Source organism: Chaetodon auriga, chromosome 1, assembly GCF_051107435.1.
Source record: "Chaetodon auriga isolate fChaAug3 chromosome 1, fChaAug3.hap1, whole genome shotgun sequence".
Lineage (NCBI taxonomy): Eukaryota > Metazoa > Chordata > Actinopteri > Chaetodontiformes > Chaetodontidae > Chaetodon > Chaetodon auriga.
This window is the reverse complement of record NC_135074.1, coordinates 7,004,304-7,017,800: the sequence shown is the minus strand read 5'-3', so window position 1 is coordinate 7,017,800 and position 13,497 is coordinate 7,004,304. Positions and strand designations below refer to the sequence as shown.

Sequence of the window (13,497 nt, the reverse complement as noted above, 5' to 3'; positions counted from 1 at the left end):
AAGAGAGGGAGGGAAGCATCAAAGCCAACTTGGCATGATTGTTGCTTTCAGTGCATATCATCCCTCTCAAAAATTCTCAGCTCCAAGCTCTTCATTCTTAGTAGCAAAATCATGCCCATGTTTTATCTCCGCTGTCTAGACATTGTGCTTAATGGCATGCATTTTTAAAGGACAGTGTGCATTCAGGGACTAGTGCAGCAAGCAAAGGAGGAAACCAGGCTAAAGTGCCGTGTAGTAACAAGTTGAAACAGCAATGAATAAATGGTCTCTGTCCTATGTAGGCCTTTGGCTGAGGGAACTGGAGCTCACTTGATTTACAGCACTGCTCCAAAGAACAGGCAGGGAACCGTGTGTTGGGTTCAGAGAGAGTACGTACACACACAAACAGGGAGGCATGCACACATACAGTTAATAAGCACACACGCATTTTTCAAAAGTATGGTGCTGAAATAACTGGATTTCAGATCCAAACCACGAGGTAAAAATAGAAATGCAAGCCGCGTCTGTCTGATGTAAATGATGTTGTCATTTTGTCCACCATTAGCCGTGCCACAACAAGTCCAGACTGAACTTTCTCCTGTGTCAGTGGTTGAACAAGCCAGACAGCTATCGGTTACACCTCCAACATACGGCCTCTGTTTCTCACTAAGTTTCCCACCACCCGAGAGGGCATTTCCTGCCCCTAATCTTGGGCATACCATTTCTCTTATCTTGGCGAAAAGTATTAAACAGCCTTGTTTCGTGTCCTGAACTCCCTCCTTTGTTGGAGTGGAGAAAATGGTATAGCCTACATAAATAACATCAGTGTGGTTGTCCATTCAGGAAAATAAAGCGGTGTTTGACACCCATGCATCTTATTATACAGTAGCTGACACCATTTCTCAGCTGGTTGTGTGCATGCGCCAATTTATGGGTGCTGCACAGGAAGAGAGTTGAGTTGAGTGAGCAGCATGAAAGCTTTAATGACTGCATTAAGACCTCCAGGATGTATGGGCGCGCATTCAAGAGCCCAGCAGAGAAAATAAAAATTGACAATGAGGTGGGAAGCATGTGCGCTCAGTGTGTGAGTGTGTGTCTGACAGGAGGGGGAATGTAAAAGTGCCTGCTTATCTCTGCAGCATGCATCTCGGGTGCTGACAGGCCTATCCATGTTTTATTGTGCAGAGACGGCGGGATTCCCACAGGGCCCGGGCAGTCTAGCCATGCAGAGCCAGTCAAACTCCCCCCACACCCTCACCCCTTCACTCCCATCTACCCCCTTTTGCTTTGGACCTGCTTTAAACCTTCACTCCCCATATTGCTGTCAGCCTGTCAGCGAGAACAGGGATGCTCGACTACAGTGTAGCAGCAGCTTCTGAACATAAAAGAAAGATGCAAGGAGAATTTTAAGAAGCCAGTTCAATCTTCAGCCCAGCGTGCAGTTAGGAAGAGATGCACTCATATCTCATAGATTTTCTTAAAAGTCAGTGTCTCTTTTTTCTTTCTCCACTGCACAGCTCCATCCCCACCTCCTTCTGCCTCTCCATCTTCTCTTCCTCCGTAGTTCCATCTCTGCTGTTTGAAGTTATTTTGCTCTTTCTCTTGGCAGAGGCCATCTGTGGAGTCACTTACTGCAGGTTGGGAATTTCTCTATACATCACGCAGCAGGATATGTAGACACATCAAAGTGAGACATGTTGTACCTGTGCCAGAGAAGATGTGCACAGAAATAGAGACAAAAGTTGTATGCACAAGATCCTGACCAGGGCCTGCATTTATCAAACTTTTTAAATTTACGCTGAAGAATGCTCCTAAGAGCCAACTTACGAGTCAAGTGGACAATAATACATGTTTGTCAAAACAACAAAATGTGAATTCAATTTTTGAAAAGGTTGATTTTGGTTGTGTCACATTGTGTTGTAATATCTCCAGTAACAACTCACATGTGAAATTATCAATGTCTAATATATGTATAACGTATAGGAATATAATGAATGAAGCACAGTTTAAAGGTGGACACCCGAGATTAATGTCACCAAGTGTAGACACATAAAAACTAGCATAATATTCAATCCAATATGTGTTTGGAGCTCAAAAGAAATTTGACAAGTATTTTATTTTTTTATTGCGTTTGTGAATAGGAGTAAAAGTGAATGATTTTTACTTTTTTCTTATATCCATGCTTATATCCAGAGAAACTTTCAGTGAACTGAAAAAGAACTGAAACAAAGGAATGCAAATGTCAGAGTCTGTTGGGACCACTGACCGACCATATTGGCAACGTGGGAAATGTCCAAGTACACCAAACCACACAAATGTCAAAATGTACGAACCTGGGTTTAAAAATACTTTGTTAAGAGTCCTGGTTGATGTAGGTGTAATAATAATAATATAATAATAGTGACACATTTATTTACACTTTTTAAAACGAATGGTCTAAAAAGTGCTATATATGTATGTGCCAAAGCAACTTGTTAGGCAGAAATGGTCATTTTGATCTATTTAAGCTTGTAAACTTGAACAACTTGCAGGCCCCCAAGCTAACTCAATATTAGCATAGGAATAAATGTTCAATCATCGGTGGTAACTGGTGTGCATTCAAGTACTTAAAAATGCATGGGTGAGCCTCTCAGAACCTCCCTTGCAGTATTGCACTCTTCTACCTCAAAATATGTCAGTTATTGAAATATTTCAGAGATACAAATTACAGCTAGGTCAGTGGTGGTTTGCAGCGAAGCAGAGTGGCACTCCAGCCACTTTTCCCCAATGATATATTGTTATTTATAAGCCAGGCAAAACAGAGGGGAAAAAAAAAATCAAACACTCCCCAAAAATCCATAACCCATGTTTTTGGGTCCCAATGGTTCACATCTTTCCCGTTTCCAAATTGCAGTTTAGTTCTGATGCTTCATTTGTCTGCGGCGTTTGAGAGAGAATGAAAGCATTTTTCCTCCCCTGAAGCAGGTCGGCGGTGTGGAGGAATGGTCTTTGCGGTAGCATGTCCTCTCAGAACTGGACTGAGCCATCTGCCCATCTCTCCATCTCCCTCTTCTAAGCCTGTGGTTGTCAGACCACTCATTTGCTTTAATCTCCCCCTTCTGCCCCGATGCCAAGACAGAAGCTATTTTAGAAGCAGCAGTAGGCTTTCATCAGTGGCAAAGCAGGATTTCAAACACACTAAAGGAGAGGAGAGGTCGGGAGAGGCAAAAAAACAACAACAGTGGACTAAAAGAGAGGAGATTGGAAATAAAATGATGGGAGGGGAGAAGACAGGTGGGGAGGGAAGTGAAAAAGACAGAAAGAGGAATGTAAGACAGGACATAAGAGGAGTGATTGTAGTCCCATCTGTCTGTAGCCTTATTGTATGCTGTATATTTGCGGTCGGGCTTGGAGACCTGTGAATGCTGTTATTGAGACTTACACATACAATATGGTTTTCATGTTTAGTTTCAGATACGAATAGCACGGAATAAGATGGATGGATATGGATGGATATTTCGGCATGTGTATTTTCTTTGTCTGCCCTGAACTACCAATTTGTGCAATGACAGAGATCAATGTGTGAAGACATTGTGAGTATTTTTAAAGCAGCAGGTCGAGGATTTCATGAATCACAGCTGTTATGAAAAGCATGAAAAACCCGGTTAGTTCACCAGTTTTTAACCGCCTAATAAGTGGTTTTTCAAAGTCTTTGGCATAACAGTAGTGTCTGTGCGTGTGTGCAAGTGTGCATGTTTGGACCCAAAATAAGCGCAGCAGATTAGTGTTTGAACCTGTAGCTCAGTCATGTGGTTGGAACCTGATGACTAAGGCTGACTTTCTTTGTAATGTGTGCATGTCTGTGTGAATGTATGCATACTGTACACCCAGTCACCACGTACACAACAGGCCTTTTGTCAGTGTTACATTTTCCTTGGGTGTCCCCCCTCAATATTTCCATCTTGCTGTCCCTCCACAGTTGGGGGACAGGAGACTGGGGTCCCTGCAGTCGCTCGTGTGGAGGAGGTCAGCACACCAGGACCCTGCGCTGCTTGAGGAAGGTGACTTATCAGAGGGAAGAGGTGGTGGCGCACTCCCTCTGCCCCGTCATCTCTCCAGCTCAGGTCCAGCCCTGCCACACCCAGGCCTGCCCACCTGAATGGAGCACTGGATCCTGGTCACAGGTGGGTCTGTGACAGCACTGGAAAACACCATAGCTGCAACTTATTGCGTGGAATATATCTCGTAGATTTGCAATATTTGGTACGGACCTTCCTGGTCCCAAGACGATTAAGGCTATTGTCTTTGGTTGACCTCTGAATTTTTTTTTTTTCCAACAGGCTGACATTTATGGTTATCAGGGAAATTTACTGACAACTGTTGGACTGTTCCTCATGGGATGAACTGTAAAAACTTTGGTGATCCCCTCAATTTTTATCTAAAATGCCAAATTCAGCTAGTGTTATTTAGCTTATGACCAAATGCCTGTGAAACTAATAGCATTTTGATCAGCCTCTGTTGTCCTTTGTGTATAGTGCTAATTAGCAAGTATTAGCAGGTTAACATGTCAAACAAAGATGGTGAACATGGTTAACATGCGAAACATCAGCACTTTGAGTTTTACACTGTGAGTATGTCAGCATGGTAACATTTAGCATTTAGCTCAGTGTACCACTGTGCCTAATTACAGCCCCCTATAGTTGCTAACATGGCTGTAGACTGTATTGTTATAATTTTCCTACTTGCAAAACAAATATAGTTGCTGTCTCTGAGCTTCTTGAAGAGTTTGTTGATTTGCAATGTAAATCCTCAGGAGTACTCTGTGAAACTACAGTAACTCATGGCTATACTCTAAGTTGAAAGCACACTTTCCAACATTGGGATTCTGATTCTATCTTGACACAGTTCAGATGACTTTAGACAAACTTTGATTGATAAAAAAAATCTTTATTTCAGGCTATATTGTACATATATATACATGTAAGTTATTTTAGTTGTTACAGGCCTTTTTCACTGCAGACAATTTGACTTGTCATACCAGAAAAAGCACATAACATTCATTACATTCAGCTTCGACCTGTTCAGTCCCAGCAAACCAAGACAGTGAGACACTGAGTTAGAAAGCCCGACATTGAAACAGCTAAATGAAATTCAACCAGCATTGATTATTTACACCTGAGTTTTTCCCTTTGTGACATGTAAAAAAAAAGGCTTCTAGTTACTTCTACACTTGCTGTTTCAAGCACAGAAAAATGCTGACAAGTTTAAAAGAGAACCACGATGATCTACCTCTGCTTTACAGGTTATGTGTGGCTAATTTTCATCTAGAGCATCAGCAACCTCAGGTCGAAACACAGTGACATGTTTAGACATCTGCATGACAGGCAAGGCAAGGCAAGGCAAATTTATTTGTATAGCACAATTCATACACCAGGCAATTCAAAGTGCTTTACAGAAGCATAAAAATACATTAAAATCATACATTTCAAAGAAAGAAAGAAAGAAAGAAAGAGATTAGAAGAGAATAGAAAACTAAAAATAAAATACAATTAAAGGAGCATTAAAAACAGAAGCCAGTAAAAGACAATAATTTAGCATTTAGAATGATTACTTTAAGTAAAAGCTGTAGCAAATAATAATGTTTTCAACCCTGATTTAAATGAACTGACAGTTGGTGCAGACCTCAGGTGTGCAGGGAGAGTGTTCCACAGGTGAGGAGCATAGAACACAGAAACACACTGTACACACAGTCACACTCTCTCACATGAAAGCTGTCAGATGTTTTACTCAAGCTAAAACAAACACTCTGCTGCCCTCTGTTGGACATGCGGAAAACATAGAGAAACATTTCAGAATACTAATGTGCCACTTGTCTAGATGCAAATGAGCATGCCCACTTTAAATGACATCTGCATTTTTTTAATTGCTAGTTGTTGAAAAACTTTGTCTTCTAAGTTTTCACAAAGCAAAGTTTTCTCTTTTTCTCAGTTCAGAAGTTAATTTGAACAACTGAATCAGAAGGAACTCTACCTGCATGACGGAACTGAATACACCCATGAATCACAAATCAGCCATAAGAGATCACTGGCTGGTTTGCAACCTGCCCCTCTTGTAGTGATTACTGCTTGCAAGATGTTAATTTGCAGGACTGTATTAATTTACAGCATGGAAAAATGTTTTTTGCAAAGCCAACATTTACATCTATGGTTATTAACCAAGTATGACTTGTAGGTTTTGGCTGATTCCTCTGTCACCTCAGTGCATCACACACTAGACAGGGCTTTTATTTTCTCATTTTTCTGTATACAATATTGATAGCCTGGCAGCAGATCTGACAGATTGTCAAACTTTCTGCAATTATCAATTGGTGTGACCTGTGCAGTCTGGACATTCAGCTGTCATCCAGCCATCATTCTTTAGGACACTTACGTTGTGTGCTTGGACTGCTTTGCAACACCAGTCCGAGTTCAGTCAGCGGTCATGAAGAGACAAGGTCTCCCTGAAAAGATCAATCGGACCTTTCAGTGACAAAAGGACAACTGGGATTTGTGTACGTGCACGTCTGTGTATGTAAATGGATATACACAGATGTGTACGTGTCTTTTCTCTAATAAATTAATGTGATGTTGTCACATAAACTGCCCCAGCGGCTGTGGTCGTCTGTCCCAGGGGAGCAGTTTGACTCTGTTGTCCATCTCTGCATCTCAGTTGGAGTTTACAGCAGCACTGTCTGCTGTTGGTGAATACTTTGATGGGTTGGGGTCACATTCATCGCAGAGTTATTGGTTTATTGTATTTAATGTTAGGCCATAATGGGCTGTCATCAAACTGCTGACCTTCTGTTTGCTTGTACACCATGTGGTGAATTACAAATGCATTCACAGTGTCTGTGCCAAGGATTTAACCTCTGTTAGTAAAGCTTAGTGCTTAAACGTGATGAAATCTGAAGGTTAAAACAATCATAAGAAAGTAAAAGGCAAAGTTATAGAGTGTGTGCATGCATGTATCATTCAGTTTATGTCATTAAACTTTTGCTTATTGAATCACTAATGTCTCGGTGATGCAATCAGTCTTTTTGACTTTTTGTCCACAATGACTTCTTGTTCTTCCTTCCTTGTCCACTTGCAGTGCTCAAAGACCTGTGGCCGTGGACTGAGGAAGCGGAGTGTGTTTTGCAGCAGCACTGATCCGGGGGCCAAAGCGGTGGTGGTGCCCGACAGCATGTGCAGACAGCATCTCAAGCCCAAAGCCCAGGAGACTTGCGTCCTGCGGCGTTGCCCCAAGAACGAAAGGCTGCAGTGGATCCCTACTCCCTGGGGAGCGGTAGGAAAAACCACATGAAACTCAGGGAGCAGTTGTTGTAGAAGTGACACACATTGTTTTCAGTCAAATAGTTTTGAGGAAAAATCTGCTATTAGAAGCAGCTTTTGATGATGCATCTTGCTTTGATGCTTCATTTTGTTGCTTGGTGGTGTGTGTGTCTCAAAATGTAGAAGACAAAATGTCAGGAGGAAACATCAAGCTTTGATGTCACTCCTTCAGAATTAAGACAACAAAGACTTGTTTCTAGTGCTCCCATGATTCAAAATCATGTAACAATCATATAGGGAGAAATCCATCATAGAACAGAAGAAGCAGTTCCACAGCCAGCAGCCTCAAAAGACCAGAATGCAATGCAACATCAAGGCTTGCTTGATCTGGACTTGAAAAACAATCAGTGCTGCTCAATGTCACATCCTGTCACTGAGCTAGTTGAAAGGCAACTTTTGGAAATGGACAAACTGGACTGGAATAGTGAAAATGAAAAATAATGAACAGATGAATCAATATTGAATATGATAGTTATTTGCTGCCCCAAATGCAGCCATCTGTTCACAGCATTAATATACTGACATGTATAATAAATGGTAGACCATCTAAACTGTGAATGTAATAATTTGCAAGTATTTGCAGACACCAGGCCATTGACCATTGATCTGGAATGCTCATAGACAGGATACAGGTCAGTCCACTGAAGTGTCCACATTATAGATGATATTGGCAGGTTTGGTCAGCAATCTTGCCAGTCTACTCCTGGGATTATGAAGGATTCCATGCCAACAATATATGCTGTCAGATAATGTACTCCATCAAGGGTTCACTAAGAATTTCCAAGATATGCTGGCTCACTTGGCTCACTTCAAAGATAATCAACATCCTCGAACAACTGGGAGGGGTTCCATTTGTTTTCTGAAGAATATTTTTATGCCTAGTAAGTTAAATTTATCCTTTTTTATTTTCTACTTGATGATGATGAATCATCAATTCAGAGAGCACATTCTTTTACTGTTTGTGCCAAAGATTAATAAATTACTTCAAAGTACAGTAGTCTGAGTGAGAGAGGGCACTCAGTTACACACTAGATAGTTCATGTAGCTGCATATGGAAAAAAATGGCCAGTATAAGGATTAGGTTTATAGCAAGAGGCTAACAAGGTCAAAAACACTGAAGATACATAGTTCCCAGAATACACTGTGGTTTTGAATTTTGAAAGAGCCAGACACATACACACACTCATTGTCTGCTTATGAAATATAATGACTGAAAAATACTCTGTAGAGCACTTTCAATTTTAGCTCGATTACTACAACAATAAGTGACCTTGCGATGTCTGCTGCTATGGGAACCTACTGCATTACACACACACACACACACAGACACACACACACACACACACACACAAAGAGTTCATTTTCTAAAATTGCCCCTTCTGCCTGCACTCTGTTTCAGTGCTCCAGGTCTTGTGGCTCAGGCATCCAGAAACGAGAGCTTCGCTGTGGGGAGAGAGACTCACAGGGAGGGTATGTGCCTTCAACTGCACACCAAGACATCCCTCACACCTTAATAGATCTGCTCAGATACTTTAAACCCTACTGTGTCATCTAGGTACCATCCTCTGAGTCAGAATTCGAATTTGGAAACTCTGTGGGAATAGTCATTTTGAGCAAATAACCTGTCCTCCGCCGTACAGGTATGTGGAGTTCCCCATACGCAGGTGCAGGAATATGGCCAAACCTTTGCTGGATCTCCAGCAGGGCTGCAACCAAGGTCCATGCCCAGAGCTCCCCCGGGTCATCCCTGGCAGAACCACCTCCACTGCTGTGATCTTAGGCTGGTACTCCTCTCCCTGGCAACAGGTACATTTGCTCATGCTTTGATCCAAAACTGTCTACATGAGAGACTTTTCGTACTACATATGCACTCCAGCTGACAATCTTCCAATTTGGGGCTTTTCTCCCACACTACTGTGGACTACACTAAACGGATATTTGGTAGAAAACTGTATCCTGGGAAATGTAATGCATGACTGGATGCTGAAACTAGAATTTGTACTCATAGCCATGACAACACTTAGATCTCGCATCAGTGCAAGAAAATCTTTCTGAACCAAAAATGGATGTAATGTTGGTCTATGTGTATAGATTTTATTGTTTATATTGGCACTTTGACCAAAAAAAATCTTAGGGTTTCTTTCAAGTCTTACCAAAAACAAAAACACAAGAACGAAAGTTTAAAGGAACAACGTGTGAAATATGGCCAGAATTTTAGTTTAATGATCTAACATTATAAACAGAATGTGAAGATGAAGCAGTTCATGAAACACACTTTATTCAGACTGAACAGAAACAAAATAAAACTTACCAAATCCATCTTGTTTTTTCACTACAATCACCAACTCCAGTTTGGTTCTGCAGTTTAGATGTGAAAATATTCCATCTCTATATTCTGCTTTTGCACACTGATGATGCTGCCCCATATTTGGAGCAACCCCTGACAGGCGGCTATATTTAACACACTGTACCTTTAAGAAATCAATTAAACAGTGTGCCTTTCTGAAATTAGCTGCAACTGTTAGCCTGTCCAGCTAACTGGTTTATTACATCCAGTAGCCACCAAGGGTTTCCAAAGTCAAGCAGCATATAATCACAGTTATTTTCAACTAACTCAACCAATAAGAGAGCTTACTTCTGCCCACTGTCTGAATTGTTGTTGTTTCAAAAAAAAAAAAAATACTTCCAATTTTCAGTGGTAATGGTGAGTTGAAAACGGAATAAAAAAAAAGTGCTCAGTTTGACTGTAGAATGTAATTGTTCACAATGAGGTTGGGAAGTCGTCGGGAGTGCTCTGCTATCAATAGGATGAGCATTCTTCAAAAGTAGCTGTTACCAAGATCATCCTATTGTGTGATCATTTGCTTCCAAACTAACAATCTGCGGAAAGGAGTCAGATTCACAACATTCGTTTTCCAGCCCACCATCTCTCACTTCATTGATTTTTGTTTACTAGGCCCCTTTCTCTGGGAGGCCCTGACATGAGGAGGAAGGTAACGCGTCTGGACCAAAGCTGATCAATACAAGATATATGACCATGAGTGGGTCCTGTGTTCCAATATCTATGTTTTCCTAAAAAACTCAGAGGCAAACTGCACAGTGTAGGTGGTAGTAGTTCACAGACATAGCATAGTTCTTAGCCAACAGTGGCTGACTTTATGGAATGGGCCTCAGATGCAATCCAAAAGCTCCGCTCTGTTACAGAGCCTGTTGGGCAGGTTGTGGAGTCTATGTGTTATATCATCTATTATGCAAAAAGTCTTAAGGGCAACCTCTTATAGCACAGTGTCTTATTCTGCTTGATCTCAAGCTTGTGATCCCTGTATGTTTCCACCAGAGAAGATATCTCCTGACAACTTGCTGGAGGGCGAGTACATGCTGGATGGGATGTTTGTTTTCTTCATCTGTTCTTTGTCTCTGCATAGACTTTTCCTCCATCCTTTCCCCTCCTTCCTCTGCTCCTTTTATGATGATTCCTTTTTCTCCCTGCATTTCAAGGTTTGATCTCCCCCTATTTTTATCTCTGCGTCTTTTTCTCATTTCTCTCCTTCTCATTTTGTTCTTCTTTTTGTTTCTGACTCACTGCTGTTTCGCTCCTGCCACCGTGTCAGTGCTCTGTGTCCTGTGGTGGTGGAGTCCAGACTCGGTCCATCCAGTGTCTCCGGCAAGGTCGCCCTGCAGCTGGCTGCCTACCCCACCAGAGGCCTGTCACTTCAAGGGCTTGCAACACACACTTCTGCCCCGCTGCTCCCCCGGCTCCGGCTCAACGCCCCGGCCGGGTCACAGCTATTGGACCGACACTCAAAGGTAAATTCCTCTGAGGGAAAAAGACAAATTCATCCAGTTTCATTTCCTGATAACCATGAAATTACAGTCCTGTGTGGAGTTTGCATTCCCTGGTTTTGAGTGGGTTTCCTGCTCATCCTCTTGATGACTTCTTTCCATAGTCCAATGACAAGTAGCTTCGGTGAATTTAACAGCAAATTGTCTATACAGCGTGTGCTTGCATATATGGGTTGACTTGTCAAGCTGCAAACAACAGCCACCTTATTTTCAACCCAGCTCGCGGCATGGCTCTTGGGATGGCACTGCAGACAGTCCTGAAATATTTGATGGATTGCCATGAGATTTTGTGCAGACAGTCCTGGTCCCCAGAGGATAAATCCAAATGAATTTTCCTCTAGCACCACTGTGAGGCTGACATTTGTGGCTTTTAGTGAAAAATCTCAACAACTATTGGATGGTTTATCTTGAAATTTGGTATTGACATTCATGTTCCCCCCAGGGTGAATTGCAGTAACTTTGGTAACCCTTTAGATTTAGTATATGTGCCAAAAATTTGCATATTAGCATTGTTATTCTGAACATTATTTAGCTCAATGGACTGTTGTCCAAGTACAGCCTCACAGAGCTGCAGGCATGGCTGCAGGCTCTTAGTCTTGTTTTATATTTGATTGAACTAGTTTGGACATGATGATTCATTGTCTATCGACAGAAAAATAAGAAATCAATCATCCAAGTCACTAATCAAGTAAAAATGCCAAAAATAAATAAATAAATAGATCCGGGTTCAGCTTATTGAATGTGGTTTTTGTCTGTCTTTTGGTCTGTAGTTGAATAAACAAACCAATTTAAAGATGTCACCATGGTTTCTGGGAAGTTTGATGGCTATTTTTCTTGATTTTTCTGACTATTTCTCAGCAGAATAATTCATCAGTTAATCAAAAAAATATCCAGATTGAATAAGTGAATATAATCATGAGTTGCAGCCTACTGCAGCTAATAATGTGCCTTATTTTTTGTGGTCTCTGCAGAGGAACACTGCGTGGACCATTTCAGCTGGTGTCACTTGGTTCCCCAGCATGGCGTTTGTAACCACAAGTTCTATGGACAGCAGTGCTGCAAGTCCTGCTCCAGCAAAAGGCCATAGAGCTCTGATACCTCTGAGTCTGTGGCTTCGGGCCTCTGAGGGAAACACCACCACAGAGGCCATTTGGGAGCAATTACTCAAAACACACAAACTGTGCTCAACACTTGTGTGTTTTCTTCCTGGAGTACTTGACTAATGAATTTTGTAAAGAAGTAAAAGAGAGAAACCATGGACTCGTTTTGTTAAAGAAGGCAATGTGGCTGCTCATGCTCATCTGCCAAAACAGTCAAGTCATCGTGTTGATCGATCGATCACATTGGAACTGGAAAGACAACGCAAGCTACACAGAATCTGAAGACTTATTGATGTAATATATACATATGTTGTTATTTTGTTCAGTGTTTTCCTTTTGAAACCTCTGAAGCTGCAAGCCATCAAGAGAACAGGAAAGGACAATAGCGTTTTTAGACTGCTTACAGTATATGTTGTATTTTTAAAGGCGTAAGGGTTTCATACTCCTTTATTTAAGTTATTATGGTTTGTAATATATGAATTTACATTTGTCAGGTGTACAGTGGATCTGTTGTGACATGTTATGTCTATGTTTGGATATACCATAGGATTGTGCCAGTCACCCTTGGATCCACATTACGAGATGTTTTATGAGGCAGTAGTAATCAATGGACAGATGTCTTCTGCACTCCTCCTTCACACACTCTCCGCTTGTTATGTTTGCTGCTGCTGAATCATACCGGGACACATTTTTCATGTGCATTCCATTCATGTTAAGGCTATGAAAATGTGCGTCTGTGTGCGTAAAACATTTTATTCAGTCACGTTGTAAGTGGTCGTTTTTATCTCTCCTGTATGGTTATGGTAATACAACTTGATCATCTATCGGTCTTTCTTTCCTTCCTGCATTCTCTCTATGTGCAGGCATTGGGGAGAGGAGAGTAGGGTGAAGAGGGAGAGAAGAGGATGATTGCAGGGTGAGTGTGGGTGCAGTCTAGATAGCAAGAGGCTTTGCTTGTTAAGATGGAACAGTGTAGGTGTGTTCGTCACAGAATGTGGTCAAAATGCAGCTTTGATGGAGCAGAGATTTGGCTGGTGGACTGAAGATGAGTGATGATACAGTCTCATTTGTCAATCAGCCACCACTTGAGAAGTAATACCAGACTCAAAGAACAGCAAAAAAAAAAAAAAAAAGCTTCACTTGTCTCAGGCAAAAACATCTGTGTCCTGTGAGATTATTCTTCATGTTCCACTGCATCCATAAGCATCCTCATTTTATACAATGTC

At 41.5% G+C, this 13,497-nt stretch overlaps 1 protein-coding gene across 1 annotated transcript in view; it reads left to right on the top strand.

Moving 5' to 3' along the window:
• Nucleotides 1-13,095, top strand: part of adamts18 (ADAM metallopeptidase with thrombospondin type 1 motif, 18) — a 56,489-nt gene extending 43,394 nt beyond the window's left edge. The window contains exons 19-24 of the mRNA XM_076736634.1: nt 3,938-4,142; nt 7,087-7,281; nt 8,728-8,798; nt 8,969-9,134; nt 10,940-11,135; nt 12,143-13,095. Coding sequence (XP_076592749.1) covers nt 3,938-4,142; nt 7,087-7,281; nt 8,728-8,798; nt 8,969-9,134; nt 10,940-11,135; nt 12,143-12,258 — 949 coding nt within the window. The 3' untranslated portion in view covers nt 12,259-13,095. The remainder of the gene's footprint in view (nt 1-3,937; nt 4,143-7,086; nt 7,282-8,727; nt 8,799-8,968; nt 9,135-10,939; nt 11,136-12,142) is intronic.
• The last annotated feature ends 402 nt before the right edge of the window (nt 13,096-13,497 follow it).